Source organism: Mesoplodon bidens, assembly GCF_964165515.1.
Source record: "Mesoplodon bidens genome assembly, chromosome: X".
In the NCBI taxonomy this organism is placed as follows: Eukaryota; Metazoa; Chordata; class Mammalia; order Artiodactyla; family Ziphiidae; genus Mesoplodon; species Mesoplodon bidens.
Genome location: NC_138163.1, coordinates 125,539,636 through 125,564,061, shown reverse-complemented (window position 1 = coordinate 125,564,061; position 24,426 = coordinate 125,539,636). Strand labels below are relative to the sequence as shown.

General features: G+C 40.9%; 1 protein-coding gene across 1 annotated transcript in view; it reads right to left on the bottom strand.

Moving 5' to 3' along the window:
* Nucleotides 1-8,777: 8,777 nt before the first annotated feature.
* Nucleotides 8,778-24,426, bottom strand: part of LOC308609492 (sex comb on midleg-like protein 2) — a gene marked incomplete at its 5' end in the record, with an annotated part of 41,654 nt that continues 26,005 nt past the window's right edge. The window contains 7 exon segments of the mRNA XM_081223137.1: nt 8,778-10,282; nt 11,380-11,531; nt 14,749-14,884; nt 14,886-15,004; nt 15,677-15,790; nt 20,947-21,129; nt 22,078-22,281. Of these exon segments, the coding sequence (XP_081079263.1) occupies nt 10,154-10,282; nt 11,380-11,531; nt 14,749-14,884; nt 14,886-15,004; nt 15,677-15,790; nt 20,947-21,129; nt 22,078-22,281 (1,037 nt within the window). The 3' untranslated portion in view covers nt 8,778-10,153.

Here is a 24,426-nt window from a genome sequence, read left to right as displayed (position 1 = left end):
TAAGAAAGAATGAAATTTTGCCATTTGGAACAATATAGATGGACTTGGAGGGTATTATGCTAAGTGAAATAAGTCAGACAGAGAAAGACAAATACTGTACAACGTCACTTATATGTGGAATCTAAAAATACAACAAACTAGTGAATATAACAAAAAAGAAGCAGACTCACAGAAATAGAGAACAAACTAGTGGTTACCAGTGGGGAGAGGGAAGGATGGAGGGGCAATAGAGGAGCAGGGAATTAATGGGTACAAACTATTATGTATAAAATAAGCTACAAGGATATATTGTACAACACAAGGAATATAACAAATATTTTACAATAACTATACGTGGAGGGTAACCTTTAAAAATTGGGCATCACTATATTGTACACCTGTAACTTACATAATATTGTACTTCAACTATACCTCAATAAAAAATTAAAATTAAAAAACAAAAAACCCAAAATGAAGTAATTGATTATATTCAATTCAAATTATTCAATTTTAAATAAATAAATTTTAAAATTATTGATCCAGCAAACAAACAAACAACAACAACAACAACAACAAAAACCAATGCAACCCGGGGACGGATCTCACAAGGCAGTACTGAAGGTTGCCAATCAGCCTGAAACGCTGGGGGCTGCAGAGCCCAGGTGTGGAACCTCACACCTGACCAAGACCTCTGTCCCTGCGTCCTTGCTGCCCCCTCCCAACTCCCACCCCACGGGGCCATGACGGGGCTGTTGGATCCAAGGCCTTAAGAACACTTCCCAGTGTGGGGGGCGGGGGAGGGCTGGCAACAACACAGGAACAAGTTTGACCAACTTACATTCTCTTTGTAGAGACAGGGAAAGGCCCAAGAGAGAAAGAGAGCACGGCCTGCGTCCCAGCGGTTGTGAAACTGGATCCCATTGGGTCATTAACGCCGAGATGTGTGTGTGCGCATGCATGCGTATACGTGCACGTGGGGGGGGGGGATGTGCGCGAGGGAGATGGGGGTACGATGGGGCTATGATGGGGGCTGAGAATAGGAAAGACACTCGAGGGAGGACACAGGGGTTAAATAAGAGCCAACCCCTCTCCACTGCTGTGTGACCTACAAAGAGGTGGTGGCATCGGGCGAGGAAAGTGTGACAACAGCTTGTGTGCCTCCCAGGCTGAGCCTGGGCCTGGGACCCCGGGTCCGGGCAGCAGTGCGGCGCCCCCCCGCCCCAGGTGGTGGCACAGGACTCGGGGCCTCTCCTCACGTGCCTTCTTTCTGGCGGTGACTCGAGCCCCACGTGGCTTCCTGGCCACGGTGCGTGACTCCTGGGCGCCTGGGTGGGGTGGGGAGACCCGTCCACACCCAATCACACTTTCATGCCAAGAAGCGGCCGCAGCGCCCGCCGCCCTCCCCGTCGGGCCCGGAACTTTCTGCTCCTGAGCGCGGTGCGTCCGGGTCGGCAGCGTGGAACCCAGATGGCCGGCGGTCGAGGCTTCTGGGTGCCTTCCTGGGTTCTTCCCCGGCCCGAAAGCTCACCTAAGACCCCCTGCCAAAAGCTGGCCTTCCCAGACCTCGGGCGATCTGCAAAGTAACCGCTAGTATCATTTGAAAGGAAAAGGTGGTTGTGCTGGACCGTCTGTGGGCTGTGCTGAACCCAACAAACAACTCGGGCCGCCCTCAGAGGGACGCCTACGCCTCTGAGAAGAGCTCAGAAAAGGTGGAATGAAATCGCTGGAGTCGCCCCCAAGCACAATACGTGGATGGGATGACATGGAGGGCACAGCGCACCGTGGACGATCGGTTCCCTTTGCTGAGAGCTCTCCTCCCAGCCCCCGAGAGCTGCAGGTCTGTGTGACCCCTCCCCCATTTATAATCTTTCAATTGCCTCCCACAGCCCTTGAGATTCGTCTGAAACTGACATAGGGGCCCTCATGTTCCAAGTTCATAATGGCTCCCCAACACCCATCCCTATTTCATTCTTTCTCAACACTTTGTGGTTTCCCAAATGCCTGAAGATTACATAGCCTGGCAATGACCTGGAATGCAAGGAATCTGTTGTCCTTTAAGTGTGGCTCCAAGTGCTCCAGCGGTCAGCTGAGCTTGTGCAAGGACGAAGGATTTGAACCTTGAACCAGGGTGGGCTGAGGGAATGCTCACAGGCAGAGCCAGGTTCTTAGACATGTAGCCCTACCTCACAGATAAATAAAGGGCCATTCAAGATCCCAAGTTCCTAGGCCAAAGAGCTAATTAAGATCTTAATGTTGGTGGCACATCGGTCCAATGAGACCTGCAAGCACATTTTGTTTGGCCTGTGTTTTCATATACTTCAGCCTACATTTTTAAATCGGGAGGTTTCACATTAAAATCTGCTTTTCCACTTGCTTTTGAAAAATTGGAAGAACTGTAACATAAGACTCAAAATCTTGCATGGCAACGGTTGGGCTCCCGCCAGACGCAGCCCCTTCCATTCACCTGCGCACACCTATGCACTACACCCAACCAACTTCTCCCAGTTAGGCCACCAACCAGCCCCAGCCCCAAAGCATGTCTGCAATCATTTTAGCCTGAAAAAAATGTTTAAACCCTTGTGGTAGAAACAATGTTATGTGTTTACGAAATCTTCCATTTTCTTCTTCCTCTTCTTGAGAAAGCCACTCTACCCAACTCTCTTGCACTTAAGCAAGGCCACGTAACTAGTTCTAACAGTGGGCTCCAAGTAGAAGTGCCACGTGTCAGCTCTGGGCAACAGAAAGATTCTTGGAGGCCATGTGTTACATGGGCAGAGTCACAAAAGAAGCGGTAGCTCTCAGGACTTCCCTGGCTTAGACTCCACACTTCCACTGCAGGGGGCACAGGTTCGATCCCTGGTCGGGGAACTAAGATCCCACATGCCACATGGCAAGGCCAAAAAGAAAAAGAAAAACAACAAAAAAGCAGTAGCTCTGGAGAGTCAGACTTTGCCTGGGAGAAAAGCAAAACCACTGAGATTTCAGGGTTTGTTTGTTACTGCAGCAAAGCACAGTTTATCCTGGCTGATATAAGCATAGTCACCAAAACCACACTTAATCAGGCATTTTACTTATTACATAATAATAAAGCTTAAAATCCTTTGCACAGTTGTCATGAGTGTATCCATTTAGCAGCTACTGTAAACATTGGCAATGTCTGGAGTGGAACTGGGTGCTAATTGCCGCCATTGCCCACCCTGACCAGGGCCTGCTCATAGTGCCCAGACGGGGGGAGGTTCATATGTCACTGACTACTCAAGCATTTCAGGAAAGGATTATATCAGGACACTCTTTTCCGACCAGAGTCATTCCTTACATTCTTGCACTTTTTCTAACAACAACGTTGCTATTGATTTTGCCAGCATCCATGCTAACTTCTGAAATATACTGATACAAAAATTAATAAAGGGCTTCCCTGGTGGCGCAGTGGTTGAGAATCCACCTGCCAATGCAGGGGACATGGGTTCGTGCCCCGGTCCGGGAAGATCCCACAAGCCTCGGAGCGGCTGGGCCCGTGAGCCATGGCCGCTGAGCCTGCGCGTCCGGAGCCTGTGCTCCGCAACGGGAGAGGCCACAACAGTGAGAGGCCCGCGTACCGAAAAAAAAAAATTAATAAAGCCAGATGCAACATTGGAAACCAGTAAGCCTCACTTAATGAACACTTCTAAATGGTGACACTCATATGCTGATTGTACATTATAGATTAGCTTTCCACATAGAAACGAGATATATACTCCTGTGTAAGCAACAACAAAATATTTTTAAAGGAAGAAAAGGCAAAGAAGAAAAAGTAGCAATCAATCTACATGGACATACATAACTTCCCCTTAAAGCATATGCCGTAACTCCTTCTTTCCGGGAGTTGACATTCAGTCACACACAAACATTGAAAGACGAGTAAAAACAAGACCCAGGCACTCATCAGAGATAAGATCTAAAAATAACTACTGGAGCAGGTTGCACATATCAAATATTTCATGCACCAAGAAGAAACTTTGCATATTTTCCTTTTCAAGGAAGAGCAGTCACTCCCTCAAAATCTCACTGGGACTTTTGGCGAAGATGTTCACACTTCAGATTTGAGAGATCGGGACTTTAAACAGAACACTGCATGAATGTAGGATGATAGAAGGGAACTGCTAATTTTTTTAATAAACTTTTAATTGTACAACAGTTTTAATTTACAGAAAAGTTATTAAGATAGTGGAGACAGTACCCACACCCATTTTCATCCGTTGTGAGTATTTTATATTGTGGTACCTTCACCACAACTAATGAATCGATATTTGTACATTGTTATTAACTAAAGCCTACACTGTATTCACATTTCCTTTTCTCCTTTCTCTGTTCCAGGATCCCATATTATGTTTACTCATCCTGTCTCCTTGGGCTCCTCTAGACTGTGACAGATTCTGACTTTCCTTGTTTTTGATGACCTTGACGGTTTGGAGGAGGACTGGTTAGGTATGTGGCAGAATGTTCCCCAACTGGGATTTGTCTGATGATTTTCTTCGTGATGAAACTGGTGTCGTGGGTTTCGGGGAGGAAAACCTCAGCGATGAGGGGCCATTCTCATGGTATCATATCAACGGTACATACTATGAACAGGACTTCTCGCTGTTGATGTTGACCTTGATCACCTGGCTGAGGGTGTTCATCAGGTCTCTCCCCTGGAGAGTTCCTCTTTTCCCCCCTTTCCATACTGCCCTCTTTGGGAGGAAGCACATACTTCTCTGCACAGCACACACTTCAGGAGTGGGGAGTAATGCTCCACCTCCTTGAGGGTGAGTGTCTACATAATTTGGGATTCTTCTGCACAGATTTCTCTCTTCTCCCCTATTTACTTATTCAGTCGTTGATTTACAGCAGTATGGACTCAGGGATATTTGTTATGCTTTGGGTTATAATCCAATACTGCTTTATTTTGTTGCTCAAACCGTTCCAGACTTCTTGGCCACTGGAAGCTCTTTCAGTTCGCCCCTGTGTCCCTTTGACATTCTCGTTGTTGTGCTTTCTTGGAGCACATCCTTCGACACTTACAAGATGCTCCAGGCTCAACTTGTGTATTCCCCGTCCCAATCCTAGAATCGGTCATTTCTCCAAGGAGCCCTGGTTCCTCTCATTACAGCATGGTGTTAGAAATGAATTATTAAGTTTTAAAGTGTGATAATGGTACGGTCACATTTTTATAAGTTTATCTTTTAGATATACATACTGACCTATTTATACATTAAGTGATCTATCAGATTTGCTTCAAAACAACGTGGAAATGGGAGATGTGAGTGGCAGCGTGGATGAAACAAGATGAGTTATGAGCTGATAATTATTGGAGCTGGGTGGTGTCCCTTCACTATCCTTATTTTCACATGTACTTGAAATGTACTACAATAAAGCTTTTTTTTTAAAGTAGTTGATAGAGCTAATATTTGCTCATTGAGTCAGGTGTTTTACAGGAGCTATCAACAGCGAGCACAACTTTGACCTTCTATATTTATATTTTTAAATTCCAACTCCAAAGCATGAAAAAGGTGGCTCCTAAATAGGAGAGAAAAATATCAGCCTGGCTCAATAAAAATGGAACCACCCAGCAACAGGTTTGCAGACACAAGATATAAATTGTCAGTAGGACATGGGACAGCTTTGTTAAACTTAAGGGTTTACAGCTCACAGTTACATCTTCAAATCCTAGTTAAACACACACACACACACACACACACACACACACACACGCACGCATGCAAAACACCAACAGGTTTAGTGAAAGCACTTCGTTTGTGTCTCTGACAAATCTTTCAGTATATTCATAAAGATGAGGGATGTTTTCAATTCTCCTACAAGCCCCAAATCTCTGGGCCTAACTGCCTTTGCCCTGAGAGTCCTCTGGATCGGCCATCTCCCGTTACTGTTCAGACACATCTGAGCTGCTCCATGGTGGTGGCGGGGAGCCACACTGCATTAATGAAGTACAACATCAATAAAAATGATTTTCTTGTAAACTGGGAGAGGTACTGGAAACGGCCGTGTTTTTAAGAAGAAAATTTGCTTTTGTGTTTTTTTCCGTCAACCAACATCTAAGTATCTATTATGTAGGAGATAGTATGCTAAATCCTGGGAATACAATAATAAATAAAAGTATCAGCCCTGGAAGTGCTCATAGGAAAGAAACTTAGCATTTCTGAAGTGGCATCTGGCAGCAAACTCGGGAAACAACAGACTGGGGGGCCCAGACAAGAGAGAGCCGTGAGAGGTAGGATGCCTGGGACCAGGTGACGTCAGGGGTGCGGTGGGCTGTGGACGATGAGGAGCTGAGGCCAACGCTGGCAGGCACTCTGTCAGGTGCCCGGACGCATCAGTGGGTGAGGCGCTGTTAAGGCAGGGACTGGACAGGGGCACATCAGCAAAGGAAGGTGGGAAAAGATTCAGGTGTGATGAGGAGGAGATGCTGTGGGCTTGCACATACCCAGGCCTAGAACTCAAGGAGAAAGTTCAGGAAAGAAGCTGTGGCTACAAAGGTAGGGGTGCTTATTGTTTTTCTTGTTAGCATTTCAGAAGTATCTCATTAACTTCTGAATTTTATGTCCCAGAGTGTAGCCTGTACTAACTTTGTTTGCTGTGATTCTGAGTGTTCTATGTAGCTTAGTATATACTCAATTTTGTGAAAGCTCCATGGATTCTTAACAGTGAATTTTCTCTTTGAATCTAACGTCTATCAATAATGCCTTTTTTTTTTTTTTTTTTTTGTGCGGTACGCGGGCCTCTCACTGCTGTGGCCTCTCCCGCTGCGGAGCACAGGCTCCGGACACGCAGGCTCAGCGGCCATGGCTCACGGGCCCAGCCGCTCCGCGGCATGTGTGATCTTCCCGGACCGGGGCACGAACCTGTATCCCCTGCATCGGCAGGCGGACTCTCAACCACTGTGCCACCAGGGAAGCCCCCAATAATGCCTTTTGATTTATACCAGTATCTGCCCTTTAATTTTGCTTCCTTATGTCAAAGACTGAATGACACAATAAAGTCTTTTTGCTGTTGCCTCTTGTACAGCAGGGAGAGTGGGCAAGCTTGGTCTTAGTATGCGATCATTGTGGAGAGCTGCTTTCAGGGTTCAATTTCATCCAAATGCTGGACAAAACAGGGGAAACGTCAGGAGGGATGAGACGCAAACTGTCCACCATGCGTTCTGAAGGTGGGCCCTGGCTTACATGTCCTCCCTGAGAGCTCTCTGCACTCCCTGGATCAACGTCAGAGCACTTAAAAATATAAGCAAGTCCTAGCATCACAGTGTGGAAACAGCCCCAGAAATTTGAACATACTTCATTTACTCAACCAACTGTGAGTACAGTCCATTATGTAGCTTGAAAAAGCAGCACTTTTCCTCCCAGAATCACTGTTGCTAGTCATGATGTTTAATTTTTAATTTCTAATATTACAGAAGGGCATGGTTTTTTCATGTTTACAGAGGGAGTCCCAATTTAAAAGTCTGGGAAATTCTATTCTGAATCATGTACCATAAGACTCTCCAACAATTAGAAATCACGTAGACAAAAGACAGAAAAGCACATGCTCAATGTACCCAGAGGGCTTTAGAGCTCAAGTTGCAGAATCCTGCTGCCTACAGAAAGATGAAGAATGGGACTGACAGAGAAAACTAGAGCAAAGATAATTAAGTTCACAGGTAACCCACGCTAACACGGCATGATAGTCTCTTCACAAAAATTTACAAACCAGATAGTGAAAATCGACACCTCCATTCCAGTTACTTGAGATCATCATCCCTGGAGCCTCAGTTAGGGCCCGGTTGTCTCCAACGAACAGCAGTGAGTTCTGGGTTCCAAGGCAGCAGCTCCTGGTGCAGGTGGGCTGAGGGGTCGGATCGTGAAGGCGATTCCACCACAACCCTGAGCCTCTAGGGCTTTTCCACCAGGTAAGCTGGGAGAGCTGAAGGCTGAGTAGCAGTATGGCTTCTGGCCCCCAGTGGTAAAAGAGCAGCCAGAGTTGCCAGCCAGATACATGGACTCAGGTGGGATGAGATATATGGGGGCACTGGCATTTTCTAGCACACTTGCATCACTGCCAACTAACTTGAGTACAGATAAAGCTCATTGATTTAACTTCTTACTGCTTCCCTGGGGTCTCATTTAAGGCCCCTGCAAAAGATCAGCCCTTTGCTCCTAGGAATGGCAAGTGTTAAAACCAAGTATTTGGACATATAAAGCCACAAACTTACTAGAGTGCTGCTTTTTCAACTATAGCTGATTCATACATTAATATAATGTGGTGAAAGCAAGTAAAATCAAATCTGAGGCTTTGACATTAATGGCTGTGGTTATTAAACTTTAGTACATTTTAAAATCTGAAAACTGTAAAACAGTGTTTATAAAAACACCTGAGGACTGTTTAACGGGGCACAGCATCTTCACACAAACAATTTGAGAGAAGACCAAGTTTAAATTAGAATTTTGTCTTATAACACAAAATGAATAACATAGATGAAACCACCCTTTAAATAGTAGCATTCCCATATAAAGTACACACTACCAAACGTAAGGTAGATAGATAGTGGAAAGCAGCCGCATAGCACAGGGAGATCAGCTGGGTGCTCTGTGACCGCCTGGAGGGGTGGGATAGGGAGGGTGGGAGGCAGACGCAAGAGGGAGGAGATATGGGGATATATGTATACGTATAGCTGATTCAATTTGTTATAATGCAGAAACTAACACCCCACTGTAAAGCAATTATACTCCAATAAAGATGTTAAAAAAAAAAAAGTACATTTGGTTTTCTAAAAAGGAAAATGTACATTCTTGCCCTGGTGTACATTTTATTGGCATTTATAACAAATGGCTAATACTTTTAGCAAAGATTCTCATAGCTTGTTAACATTACACCAAACTTATACAAAGTAATAACAATAAACATATAGCACCATTTCCCCTTGAAAGTTCTAACTTTAAAAATAAAGCCCCAAATGATAAGTCTGAGTTAATGCATCTTCCAAAATTTAGCAGAATAAATGGCTCAGAACTAAGCAAATTAACTAGCAACATTGCATAGGACAGAGAACTTCCCTGTACGGAAACCAATCTATGGATTGTTTCTTATCCCCTGAAGACTAAGCTGAGAGGTACTAGTGATAGCAAATGATGCACATATTTTTTTCAGAATAAAAACATCCAACTATATAAATAGTTCACCATTACCTCTGTGGCAGGGCAAAGTGCCATATTAAATTCAAAAAGAACAGATTTACTTGTCTGAATACCTACAGGTATAGAATAATATATAAATATGGTATAGTATCTGTATGAAGAATAAACACAGACAATAAAATATAGATATCTAAAAAATTTGGGCACAGGTGTCCTCATATAGAGATATGAGAAATGAATGCCTAGTTAAATGTCTAAGCTTAGAGAAAATATGTAAAGTTTTGAAATAATAGGTATTTCACTGAAAACTTTTAATCAGACTCCATCCAAACCACCCTTGTAGTATAATATCTCCTGCATAAAACAACCATTCTCTTACAATTGTTCTAAATTTATCAAAAACTGATTAGAACACTTTATGAAAGTTTGTAAGCTTGTTTTTTTCTTTAAATATGAACGAACACAACATAGCGAGAAATCATAACGCAAGGAGAATAATTTATATGGCTATTCCCTTTCTAGAAACTGGTAGAACACAAACAGAACATTGCAGTAACAGCCATAAAACATTTGAAAACGAGATGATATCTACAGTTGCATCTTTAAATTCTTTTCTAAGGAAAACTTCTCATGGATTTCATTAGAAAGCCTGTCAGTCCCTGATACTTTCCCCTTTGGGATGTAGCTGTTTTGGTTTTATATATAAACATTAATCAAAATCAACGGTGTTTCTCTGCTTCTTGCATTAAGTATATGTGTAAACTGTACAATTAAATAATAAACTGTCAAGTGTAAAATAATAAAAAGACATAAAGGACTGCCAAGTTGAATATGCTAATACTAACATGTTAATGTGTTTTAAAGAAGTAGACTGGACTTGTAATGTAGTTCTGCAGTTCTGGATATAACGTAGTTTTAGAGGAACTGTCTACAAAACAAAAACTGCTACGAGAATAAAAATACTTTTAAATTAAAAAGTTATCAAGACAATTGAAAATTATGTCTAATCTAAACTTACACATTTTTTTTCAATTGTATTTTCCTTCTTTAAGTTTTTCAATATAGTAACATAACTTTAAGGCTGGCCCCAACTTCAGCCCCATATACTTCATCATCACATCACTTTTGAGTAGTAGCAGAGCCTTCCCATCGATCTCCTACAGAGAGAAAGAAATTATAATTACTAATACTGATTTCATGTTTTGTCACGTTACGTACATATAAGAACATGTAAAATAGGGAGCGGCTGTACATTCTCAATATATATTCTCTAAATATGCATTTATTTCCTGAAAACTATTAAAAATATAACTTATATGTGAAGCATCATTTGAAAATTTCTAAATTCACTTCAAATTTTAAGAAAAAGGAAATTTAACCCAGTATCTTTGAAAAATGGCCTTAGCATCAAACTCTGATTTTAAATACTATATGTTGAATAAAATACCACGTATTTACGACAAAGGGTAGAAAACTGTGAACTGTAGAAATGAATTTCAGACAGTCATTAACTTTCTTAGAAAGGCTGGGAATATGAGTATATCAGCATTAATGCAAACTGTAAATGTGCTATACAGTGTTGTCCTTATGTTGAAAGCTATTCAGTTAGTTGTGTGAAGCTAGTTAGATACGAAAACTTATTACTGATCTTCTTACAATGTCAAAGGATACATAGATATTTGGTGATGAATTTGATTTGTTAGAAAAGACTATAAACATTATTTAACAGACACAAGGCATCCTCCTAAAATTCTTCATTTCCTTAATTAAGCAGTTCATGTCGTGGAAGCATATTATTTGGTTTTCATGAGTTCCTATTTAAAATAAAGCTGCACTTAATCTTTTACAGTTACTGAATTCATCGGGCATCATAACAAGGAGGACACCCTGTCACAGCTGTGGTCACCCCTCCTACTCACGGTCCTGGGGCCGAGCAGGGAGCAGGTGGGGAGGAGGATCCTTGCAGCTGTTGTTAGAAAGGAGAAGACACCTGAGAGTGGCCATGCCGAATCATCTTCTCTTGAGAACTCAAAGACTTGTAGTATTTTAGGTACTCGGGTACCCATTTAAAGCACAGATCCAGCCTCCATCCTTCAAGGCTCTAACTTTGGGCAAAGTAAACTTTCTCGCATATGGAAAAATCAGTTGATAGGGTTCCCCCACCATCCACACTAATCAGTATCCAACTGAAGGGCCTGCACAGAGGTCATTCAAAGTCATTACGGCAGGAAAACCGGATCAAAAGATACATTACATGTTGCATGAAGAGGTCGGCGAGGGGGCCTGATATCTGAGGATCTTTATGTTTCATAAACTGTATCACTTCATCCACAGACCAGGTTGAAGGGTCCTTAGAGAAGCCTTGTTTCAGGACACTGGGGTCAGGTACAGCTATATAACTTGGAGCTTCAATGGGGGGAAAAAAGACAAATCATACTTGACCTGATCATTATCCTGAAAGAAGAGATGTTAGGTAGGGAGGAATTGTCTCATTCCTGGAACCTTCTGTGAAGTACCCCGGCATGGACCCAAGGATTCCAAGGTAAAATCCAGGGAAAGCCTAGATAAAGATGACCTGAGGATGGCTACTCAAGAATGTCCCACCTGACCTCCCCCAAACAACAAAAGCAGCTTCGGAAGACACCTTACAGTTCCAAAGATCGTAAAAGAGACTGAGCAATCCGAGGCCACTTTGGCCACAGGAAAATACAGCAAAAGATCTGTTACTTGGGTTAAATTAGGCTAATCTAAGCTAACTTGTTGCTTTCTTACTTTAAATATTTCAAAGAATTTCTCTCAATCTTTCTCCTCTTGATATCTCCAGATTAGGTTTATTTTACTAGCTAATTGCAATGGAAATCCCCAGAATTTACAGTTTGATAACTGCTTACATTTATTCACTTTAATGTATTCAATATGGATGGTTTTTAGCATCACTTTATTCCTTAAATTCCTGTTTCTCAAGCCTTACATGCTTATCTGAATTTTGAAGAAAACAAGATTATTTTGTGCTTAGCTAGGTCAGAAGTAACTTTAACATTATACTGAATGCCTCTTTCAAGTTTCACTGCATAGCAATAGATATTTTGGTTGAAGGTTTATATGTTTAAAGAAGAAGTAACTAAGACATGAAACAATTTAAGTGCTCATACCTCAAAAAGTTATAGCTGTGCTGTTCACTACGTTGTATTGAAATTTCTTTGTGTCCAGACAGGTATTCATTTACTCAACCAGAGCGCTTGACTCTCTAAAGTTAGTGTATGACAAGAGAAGTGGGGTTTGTAATTTGCTAGGAGGATTTGTTTCTCTAAACAAGGACCGTCAATACAAATTTAATATTTTTGTATGTGTGAATTAGCCAAAAGTGCACCTTTTCTTTCCTATCCTCTGGGCTCTGGCCATTTTATGGGTATTTGGAGTATTCACCCAGGGAAAGGGCAAAGAAAAACAGAAGATAAAAGAACTCACAATGGGAAATTTTATTTATTTTCTTTTTAAATAGCATAACTTTGGTATGAAATAAAAACTCTTTAGTAAAATCTATCCTACTTTCTACTTGTCAGAGATAAAAATGTTGGTCTACCAAGAAATGCTGCTGGGCTGTATCAACCCAAGTAAAAACGATGATGGTATAGACCGTGCCATGCCTAAGGCATTCTAACAATCCAGACAGAAAAGTCTTCTCCTTTAACTCAAAACAGACTCAATTTAATACTTAAAAAATTACTGGTGGGGCTTCCCTGGTGGCGCAGTGGCTGAGAGTCCCCCTGCCGATGCAGGGGACACGGGTTCGTGCCCCGGTCCAGGAAGATCCCACATGCCGCGGAGCGGCTAGGCCCTGTGAGCCATGGCCGCTGAGCTTGCGCGTCTGGAGCCTGTGCTCCGCGACGGGAGAGGCCACAACAGTGAGAGGCCCGCGTACCGCAAAAAAAAAAAAAAAAAAAAAAAATACTGGCAAGGCTAACCATACCTCTAAACTAACTTATATTTGTGTGGGATTTTTGGTTTCTGTCATCAGAATCTGGTATAGTTATGTTTTGAATAACACATAACTACTTTTACAGATTACTACAAATAAACTATATGTAAAGAAATGATTTCTGGTATAAAACTATAATTTTATATTAAAAATAAAACAGGGGCTTCCCTGGTGGCGCAGTGGTTAAGAATCCACCTGTCAATGCAGGGGACATGGGCTTGAGCCCTGGTCCAGGAAGATCCCCCATGCCCTGGAGCAACTAAGCCCTTGCACCACAACTACTGAGCCTGCGCTCTAGAGCCCGCGAGCCACAACTACTGAGCCTACATGCCTAGAGCCCATGCTCCGCAACAAGAGAAGCCACCGCAGTGAGAAGCCCGCACACCGCAACAAAGAGCAGCCCCCGCTCGCCGCAACCAGAGAAAGCCCGCGTGCAGCCACGAAGAACCAACACAGCTAAAAATAAAATAAATTTATTTTTAAATTTTTAAAAATAAAAAATAAAAAATAAAAATAAAACAACTGTGAGCTCATCTATTTCTAATCTATCATGGAAAATAATTTAATTGGGCCCACATCTTCAAAATAATCAGAGAAGGTTATGAACATTATATTAGTGTTATTCAAATAATTACATGAAATAAATAATTATGTGAAAAATAATCCAAGTCCAGTCATGCTCTTCTCCTTAATGGCTCTGTCTTATATACACTAGGAGACCAGAAGGCCTGTCTTCATGAACTCATATATTGTGAAAATATCTAAAAATTCAGGGTACGTTACCCCTTTATAAAACGAACATCTATCTTCAGTCTCTCTACAAAAATCACTCCAAAACCAGAGACAATCTACACGGAGTAGGAGATGGGGGTGACGATATTAAATGTATCACAGCATGTGTACAGTGCAGTTGCCCATAGATAATATCCATTATGAAAGGCAGGGGAGTTAGTTGATTCCTACTTCCTTTACTCCTCAACCTTGCCTAGATGCCTATCTGGTGACAAAAGACAAAACACTTATTCCTCTCACCACAGCACCCTTAACCCTTAAAAGGATACAGGATAGTAGCTATCTTTGCACATGGAAGGCTGCTCTGGCTCCTTCCAAATGAAGAGTAGGATGCTGTCCTGTTCATACATATCATGTTCTCCTGCGGGGTCAGAGGGAATGACTGGGAGTGTGGAAAATGGGGAAACGCCTGCAGCAACAGAATGCCAGAGCCTAGATCTGGGAACCACACACAGGCGGGGCCAGGAAAGGTCTCAACAGGGACAAGGAAGAGAGTACGTCAGAAAGAAGAGGGAGTGCATCCTTCCAGGCCTCAGAGTCATGTGAGGGTTGTGAGTCCAGGCAGTACCCAAGGAAATGATAAATTACAATGGATGGAAAAGCACTAAACTGAGAAGTCTCCATCAGAAACATGGCTGGTGATCCAGATTCCCAGAAATAGTTCTGCAATGCCATGAGGATTAGAGCATGTGTAGCAGCTTGGCCCTGAAAATGAGGTGAAGGGGAGGACTCGACCTCCTCACTTTTGGCACTTTCTCCAATGCGATAAACTCTCAGGGGATGTTGTGGGGCATGGAAACCTTAAGGGGAAAGACAAACACACTGGCTGAGGATCACTGTTTTTGAATATACCTTCACTTTTCCTCTGCATCTGGAATGTAACTTCATGGTGACTACTCTTGGGAGGTGATTTGGTCCCCACCAGTGTTGAACTCGAGGTGCATGGCACACTTTGAGAAACACTCCTGGAGACTGGAGTATGAGTGCTTAATAGGACTTGTGCTGGCAGGATTCAAAGGACTTGCTGGATTTAGTGGTGAGTTTTTGGACTCTTCAGAAAGCATTTCCCCTTTGGGCATGCCATCTCCCTCAGAAGATAATACTTCTTCTACAAGAAAAAAAGACAAAGGCAATTATCTTCAACAGACTTACAGCTCGAATCCTATTAAAAGGTCAAAAATCCCCTAACTGCCAACAACAGTTCACTTAAGCCATGCTATACTGAACCACAAACCTCTAACACAAAGCGCATGGCCATCCCCTTCTTGGTGTTTATAGTAATGGACACTGTCCTGAAATCCAAATTGATTCTAATGATATCACCTATTTTTCTCATGGCAACTAACCCTCGCCAGTCTTGCCACCAAGACTATGAACACCTCACTAAAGCATTTCTTTTTAGGAATGCAGTTCTTTACAACTCTTTGTTACAATATGATCACAGAGTTGGTTTCTAACATTTGCTTACTCCTTGGGCACTTAAAACTTTCACTGGAGAAATGTACTAGGTTTTTCTATTCCTCTTTCTATCAGCTTTTAGCAATACAAAGCTGAATGGAAAATACGGCTATAACTGTTTTTCTTTAATCTAAGGAGAAATGACAACTGTGCACTTCTGAAGGGAATGAAGTGCTCAACAAAGCTGCCAAAGTAGTAGCCTAACTGCCAAACTGATTTGGGGGAATATACTCCCCTACTTCCAGCATCAACACTCAAGAGCATATAAGTGATAGAAGAGTGACTTTTCTCCCCAGTCTTGCAACATGTAAATACTATTTACCTTCAGAGGCATGCACTTTTGTTTTGGGGGACTTAGGAGAGAGAGAAGCAACATAAGGCAGAGGTTCCTGAGAAGGTCGTTTGGTGCTTTTCTTTTCTGTTGTATCTTCTTTTACTGTTTTCAAAAACAGAAATGTCTGTTATAACTAATTAATATACTCAAGCGTTTTCATATCATCAGCATAAAACACTTTTGTTTCTAAATCATTTGCCTACTATAACTTCATCAATAATTTATCAATTATTTATGAACAAGATGTGTTCATTTCATCCTATTAAACATTTCAGTGATATTATATTCAAGGGTTAAAGGCATTATGTCTAGGCTTCCTTTATTCTAGGGTCATCACATCTTTCTAACTCTCTCAGGCCAACAGTGAGGCAACCAATTGTAATGTGTCTAAAAAGACCTGGGAAAATTGCTCCCATGAGCAAGAAAAGTTAAGAATTCAGAGAAGTTAAAGAGAAGATAGGGTACAATGAACACTCCATTTTATAGGCGACAATCCTGGCCAAGGGGTACCCTTACAACAATTCTACTGGTTACTTATCATTCGACCAAATGCATTTCTTCCTAAAGGACCACACTTTAAGGCAAAATCCTGAAAATAAAGACATTTCAATTTATTAATTACACTACATTAGACTACGTTACACTACATTATCGATCAATATTTTGATTTAATCTCCAACTAAAAGGAAAAATAAAGTGCAATAGAAATCTATAAAGTAGGATAACAGACCTCCAGAGTGAAGAAAGACTGCAATGAGAAAGTACCAAAGTCAAACTTGATCTAGTTCAAAATGGCTGGGGGCCAGCATGCCTCTCAAAATCGTCTGATGAGCAATCTTTAGCCATCCAGTTACTGACTGATTACTAATGAGTCTAAGAGAGCTCTCACCATTTGATTTTATTTTTAATCATCAACTACAAAACTAACAGGCAAAACATACTTCAGTGAATGAGAGATATTTCTACAATTAGGACAGTTAAATTCTAAGAAGAGAAATAATTGACTTTTTTCATACCCATTTAATGATACAGAAAATTGGAGTACTAAAATATACAGTTTCTATAGTTTTCTATAGATATTTACCTCAGAATCATAGGAAGATCAGAAAAAGTCTTTACTTATCTTTTACTTGTAATATTATAATACATTCTTTATGAAAAGTTTATGAAGCTGGTATATGGTCTACTGTCTGGGGTTGATACAAACATAAAATTGATTCTTGACTTCTGCTTCTGGGTATCGTAGTGAGCTCAGGCATGAAATTGTTCCTGCAGAGATAACTACAAAAAGCCAGATAATTCACAAAGTACTTCAGAAGTCATCATAGAGAAGCACTTCCAGGATGACTGATGAAGGACTTCAGAAAATCCACTCCTTCATAAAAATAATGACAGCACTGGCAAAATTAGCTTTTTCAAAATTCTGGACGTCAACTAAAGGAGTACAACAACCCAAAAAGCAGTTATTCAAGAAAAATGGCCGAATCTCAGAAAGAACAACAAATTCTGTGGCATTTTAGCTTCCCTAATACAATCCCATTCACCTCAGTTTTGCAGCAGCCTTGCAAACCAACAGCTTCGCAACTACAGTAGCTGTGAAAGCCAGCAGCCAGCCTAGCACTGAAGGGGGCACAAAGGATTTGGAACTCTCCAAAAGCTCCACCCACAGACAACTGTCACTATTTGATCCATCTTGCAGCTCACTGAAGACCTCTGATCTCTGGGCTTGTTTTATTTGACCTAAATCAGAGCCTGCTCTGTGTGAACAGCCCTATCCAAAGCACTGGTAAAAAACCAAACCAAAACAAAACCAAAAAGCCCACAACAATGGCAACTGTTTAACACTGCAGCTTCCAGAGGTAGTATTACCAGTTGGGGCTGACAAGAAGCCGACCAAGAAGCTTAAAAGGAAAAACTGAGAATGAGATGTCCATTAGGGGACTCTGAAAAGCACTGAGATATTCCTGGGAATCTAGAAGGCCATATGTATGTACATGGTTGTATGAATGCTCAGGAAAGACTTTAGAAGGCCCTATTCTGTCATTTTTTGCTGACCTTGAAGCTCTGCACAAAGCAGATTTGTAAACTGCCTCTTGGAATGTTCAAGGTAAGTCCCAACACACACTAAGAACCCCTTGGCAAAGGCTGGGAGACATACTGGTTCCAGGCACTTAAGAAAATCCCTGTCCAATCATTAGCTGACCACTAAGCTAAGTGAACAGACTTCAGTAGCCACATATAATAAAATTAGACCTGGAAAAGTCATTAAATTAGTCCAGGAGAGTCACTAAAAATCCAAACAGCACCAGCAACAACAACAGAGCCCAGGAAGGGGGAGGGAACCTCGTTTTCAGAGTTGCTGCATTATATTACTTTTAAATTTCAATTAAAAAAGTAGGAGACATGCAAGGAAGAGGAAAGTATGACCCATACACAGGGGGGAAAGAAGTCAACAGAAACTGCCTCTCAGCAAGCCCAGATACTGGACTTACTAAGCAAAGGTATCAAGTCAGTTATTTTATATATGTTTAAAGAACTGAAAAAAAAGCATGTCTAAAGAACTAAAGGAAAGTATAAGAACAATGTCTCACACTATCGATAAACCGATAAAAATTATAAAAAGAACCAAATAGAAATTCAGGACTTGAAAAGTATAATAAATGAAATTAAAAAAACAAAACAAAACCCTAGAGGGGCTCAACAGCAGATGTGAATTAGCAGAAGAAAGAATCACCAAATTTTTTAAAAGGTCCATTGAGATTATATAGTCTGAGGAACAGAAAAAAGAGAGAGAGAGAGAGAGAGAGAGAGAGAGAGAGAGAGAGAGAGAGAGAGAGAAAATGAACAGACTTCAGAGACCTGTGGGACACCATCAAGCATGCCACAATAAACGTAATGGGAGAGTCCTGGAAGGAGAGGACAGAGAGAGTAAGGAGCAAAAACACTATTTGAAGAAATAATGTCTAAAAGCTTCCCAACTTTAATGTAAAACATTAATCTGCATAATCCAAAAAGCACAAGAATCTCCAATTATGATAAATGCAAAGATACCCACACCTAGAAAAAAACAGTCAAACTACCAAAAGCAAAAGACAAAGAGAATCTTGAAATCAGCAAGAGAAAAGCAAATCATCGCATACAAAGGATCCTCAACAAGATTAGCAACTGACTTCTCATCAGAAACTACAGAGGCTAGAAGGAAGTGGGATGACATATTCAAAGCACTGAAACAAAAAGATGGTCAACCAAGAATTCTATACCTAGCAAAACTAATCTTTAAAAACTGAAGGAGTAAATAGGAAATTCTCCATAAAGAAAAACTGAGAGAATTCCTCACTTGTAGAGAGCTACCCTATAAGAGATACTAGAGAGACTCCTTCAAGTTGAAATGAAAATAGAGAATAACTTAAATCCACATTAAAAAAAATAAACAGTACCAGTAAATATATTGTGTTTATAACTCTTTTCTTCTCCTTTCTCAGTTAAAAGACAACTACATAAAGCAATAATTATAGGGCTTCCCTGGTGGCGCAGTGGTTAAGAATCCACCTGCCAATGCAGGGGACACAGGTTCAAGCCCTGGTTCAGGAAGATCCCACATGCCACGGAGCAGCTAAGCCCATGTGCCACAACTACTGAGCCTGTGGTCCAGAGCCCGCAAAGCACAACTATTGAGCCTGTGCTCTAGAGCCCGCAGGCCACAACTACTGGAGCCCGCAAGCCACAACTACTGAAGCCCACGCGCCTAGAGCCCGTGCTCCGCAACAAGAGAAGCCACTGCAATGAGAAGCCCGCGCACCACAACTAAGAGTAGCCCCCGCTCACCACAACTAGAGAAAGCCCACACGCAGCAACGAAGACCTGACGCAGCCAAACATAATAAATAAATAAAATAAATAAATTTATTTTTTTTAAAAAGCAATAATTATAAAACTGTATTTGGGGGCTTCCATGGTGGCGCAGTGGTTGGGAATCCGCCTGCCGATGCAGGGGACACAGGTTCGTGCCCCGGTCTGGGAGGATCCCACATGCCGCGGAGCGGCTGGGCCCGTGACCCATGGCCGCTGGGCCTGCACGTCCGGAGCCTGTGCTCCACAGCGGGAGAGGCCACGGCAGTGAGAGGCCCGCATACCGCAAAAAAAAAAAAAAGAAAAAGAAAAAAAACTGTATTTGGGAGCTTATAATGTATAAGATATAATTTGTATGACAATAATAGCACAAAGAAGTGGGCAGAAAACAAAGCTATGCTGGAGCAAAGTTTTGGCATAATATTAAAATTAAGTTGGTATTAATCCAAACTAGATTGTTATAAGTTAAGGTGTTAATTGTAATCCCCAAGGCAACTAACTAAGAAAATAACTCAAAAAATAGTAAAAAGAACAAGGAAAATAAAATGGTACACAAGAAAACACCTACTTAAAACAAAAGAAGGCAGTAATGGAGGAGAAGGCTACCCCCCCCCAAAAAAGAGAGACATACAGAATGGTAGATGCAAGTCCTACCTTATCAGTAATTAAATGTATATGAAATAAACACTCCAGTAAAAAATCAGATTGGTAGAATGGATTTTTTTTAAAAGTCGTATTACAAGCTTACTACACTTTAAATTCAAACACACAAATAGGTTGAAAGTACAAGGATGGGAAAAAATATACCATACAGACAGTACTTAAAAGGGGACTGGCGGGGGGTGCTTCCCTGGTGGCGCAGTGGTTAAGAATCCGCCTGCCAACACACGGGACACGGGCTCGAGTCCTGGTCCGGGAAGATCCCACATGCCACGGAGAAACTAAGCCCATGCGCCACAACTACTGAGGCTGTGCTCTGGAGCCCGCAAGCCACAACTACTGAAGCCTGCACGGCTAGAGCCCATGCTCCGCAACAAGAGAAGCCACCGCACCACAACGAAGAGTAGCCCCCACAAGCCACACCTAGAGAAAGCCCATGCGTAGCAACGAAGATCCAATGCCACCAAAAATAAATAAATAAATAAATAAAATTTAAGAAAACAAAAAAAACCCACAATGATGCACCTTTCAGGTTTTGATTCTCAAGTTAATTATGAATACAATAAGAAATTACTTTTCCACTTTGAATGAACAAAAACTATATATTATACATGTCTAATTAGTTCACTGTGGCTAAAAGGTTTACTTTGAGGAAGACACAGGAAAAACTGAACTAGATAAGATTCTCAAGTTAATGTAGAATCTAATATAAAATAGAAGCACAGTATAAAATTTTACATTTCCTCTTACCTGATTTATTTTGATCATGCTCTGCAGGGCTATGTCTATTACCTCTGTAAGAGCTAAAAGGCTGGCTACTCAAAAGGTTATCACACTGCAGGCTGTGGCACAAGTTCTCAAGAAAGCGAAGAGTAAATGTTGCACTGTTCACTGGAGGGAGACGGATGGAATGAGTTTCCCCATCAAAGGAGGCTATTATAGGGAAGAAAAGATGTCAGAGTTACATCACAGAAAGATGAGAACCACATCAACAAAAATGAAAGCCATCAATTTAGGAAATGTATTATAAATCTAACATGTGGTTTTTGTAATTTATAAAGGAATAATCTTAAATTATAAAAGTTCCTCTCATTCAAACACAATAGTCTGAATGAAAGCATTCTCATTTAAAAATATTCATAAAGTAAACAACAACAACAGAAACCCACTGATGTACAATAGTTCCTGCTCTTCCAAACATTCCATGGGTACAAATGCAGTATCTGATCATACAATGATGAAAGCCATGTGTATCTTACCTCTTACTCACTTCTTTTGTTTTTTTTTTTTTTTTTTTTTGGCTCTACGCGGGTCTCTCACTGTTGTGGCCTCTTCCATTGCGGAGCACAGGCTCCGGACGCGCAGGCTCAGTGGCCATGGCTCACGGGCCCAGACGCTCCGCGGCATGTGGGATCTTCCCGGACCGGGGCACGAACCCGTGTCCCCTGCATCGGCAGGCGGACTCTCAACCACTGCGCCACCAGGGAAGCCCTCTTACTCACTTCTTGAACCACATTTTTTATTTAGAGATACTTACAGATTAGTCTGTTTTCTAAAAAAATTAAAATATATTAGGCTCACTTTATCTATACTGAGCTTAATATAGCAGGTAAAAGGAAAAATCTGTACCTCTTACCTCAATATACAGTATTACTCTGACATTATTTGTCTATTTTGAAAGTTAAACTTTCCAAACCAGGGTTAAAAGTCTATAAACATATAATTATTATACATATTCTATTACATTAATATAATATTCAAATATTATAGTTAACAGAATATAAGTTTATAAAATAATCTATGTATTATAAAATCCTTGCCTTCTTGAAACCTAAAAACAAATTAGGGAATAAAAGCTCATAAAGGATGAGATGAGCATACCGGTTATCACTTCTCCTCCACGATCATCTGGCTTAAGGAATCCAAAAACAGTCTTACTTTGAATGGCACAATCCACACAGGCCTGCACCGTCCGCCGGAGCACCACATTGACAGGGCCCGGGCCAAAGCGGTCGGGCAGCTGCTGGATTTTCTTCTGATCCAGGTGAGGGCCAGAGCTCCCATATTTGTTTACATAGACACAGACTTGATGAAAAATGTGTATATAGATATAACAAACAATGAGATTGGTTAGAAGGAACATAAACACTACACAATCAATCACTATATATCCCATTAGCCACGCTTCACTCAAGGAGAACCTAAACATAGTTACTAGCGGTGATCATTTCTGCTACCTAAAAATATGTATGTAAATATATTTTCACATTTTGTAAATATATGAAATCTAGAAATAAATAATCCAAATGCTTATTCAATTTTCTAGAATTCTGCCCAAACTGATTATAATAAAAACAATACAAGTTTTAGTAACATCATAAAACAATTCTTCACACATTCTCAGATTACATAAAGTGGCTTAAAGACAAGAATATTTTCACTTTTTAACAGTAATCACAGTATAAGAATTTTCTTTCAAAACTGGTCATATTAGCACACTCTTTTTGGACTGAATTTATTTTAAATCAACAATATTGCACTCTCATTATATAGTATTTTCTAAAGTAACCAAATAATTTCAGATATGTGTCACAGTAAGTTCTAATGACCTAGAGAAAGTTTTTTCATTAATTTTTTCTTTTTTTTTTTTGGCCGCACGCGGGCCTCTCACTGTTGTGGCCTCTCCCGTTGCGGAGCACAGGCTCCAGACGTGCAGGCTCAGCGGCCATGGCCCACGGGCCTAGCCGCTCTGCGGCATGCGGGATCTTCCTGGACCGGGGCACGAACCCGTGTCCCCTGCATCGGCAGGCGGACTCTCAACCACTGCGCCACCAGGGAAGCCCTTTTCATTAATTTTTAAGAAAATAAAAATGCTCTTTATATACATGCTGAGGTGCATGCAAGAAAAGTTTAAAAATAAATGCTTTCCTTCGTATAATAAAAGCATTTAGAATTTAGAAGCAAATAATCTATAATCACAATCAGTCAAGTTTCTATACTTTTTCTTCACTGAGAATCAACAAATACAAATTAACACATGTAATATGATTATTAACAAACAGAAAATATATTGTCCCCCTAAATCAAGAGGCACATTATTTTTATCCACTACTCAATTTACTGCAAAATTTTCATGTATACAGTCTATATTTAGTACAATAAAAACCCATTAATCTCACTTTCACTATTTTGAAATATATGATAATTAAGCTTTGTGGCAATAGCCAGAGGAAGGATGGACTCTGTCACAGAAATGAAACACCTATTAAAAACTTAACATGAGGTGCTGATGGCATGGACAACGTTCTACTGAACACAAGTGAGCTAAACAAGGATTTCAATGTTTATTCTCGTTTAGCTAGGCTCCCCTCCTAATGGACTAAAAATCAGAAATAATAAAGAGACAAAATGAGGTATGTTACGGGCTTCCCTGGTGGTGCAGTGGTTAAGAATCCACCTGCCAATGAGGGGACACGGGTTCGAGCCCTGGTCTGGGAAGATCCCACATGCCGGAGACCAACTAAGCCTGTGCACCACAACTACTGAGCCTGCACTCTACAGCCCATGCTCCACAACAAGAGAAGAAACCACTGCAACGAGAAGCCTGTGCACCGCAACAAAGAGTAGCCCCCACTCGCCAAAACTAGAGAAAACCCATGCGCAGCAACAAAGACCCAACACAGCCAAAAAAAAGGGGGGGGGGTATGTTACAATAATCATTTTGAAAGTGATTTCTATTTCAAAAAATTAAATTAAATTATAATTTCTTTTTAATAAGAAAAGAAAAATTGAGGGGAAAAGTCCAAGGAACAGAAGAATGTAAGAGAGATAATTAAGGATCTAGGAGAGGGAGCAAAAAAACTTGCTTTAAAAAACAGAAAAGGAATAAGAAAATTTGCAGGAAATGACAAATAAAAGGGACTGATTAGTTTGGGTGTCTGTCATTTCACACTCTTCACAAAGCAAAGAACAATTTAAAGTCATCATGCCCCCTGACAGGCAAGGATCTGTGAAAATTTTATAAGACATTAAAATAAGGTTTGAGGTACCTTAAAAATACATACAAGACAAAAAAGACAAATTGTGAAATGAGATAATGGGAAAACAAGAATAGATTTGACAATAATGTAAATTTTATAAATCTTACCAAGAGGGATATCTTAAGGGTGTTGAATTTTCAAGTGACTTATGTATTTAAACAGACTGTTTTTCCTTGACATCAAAATGAAC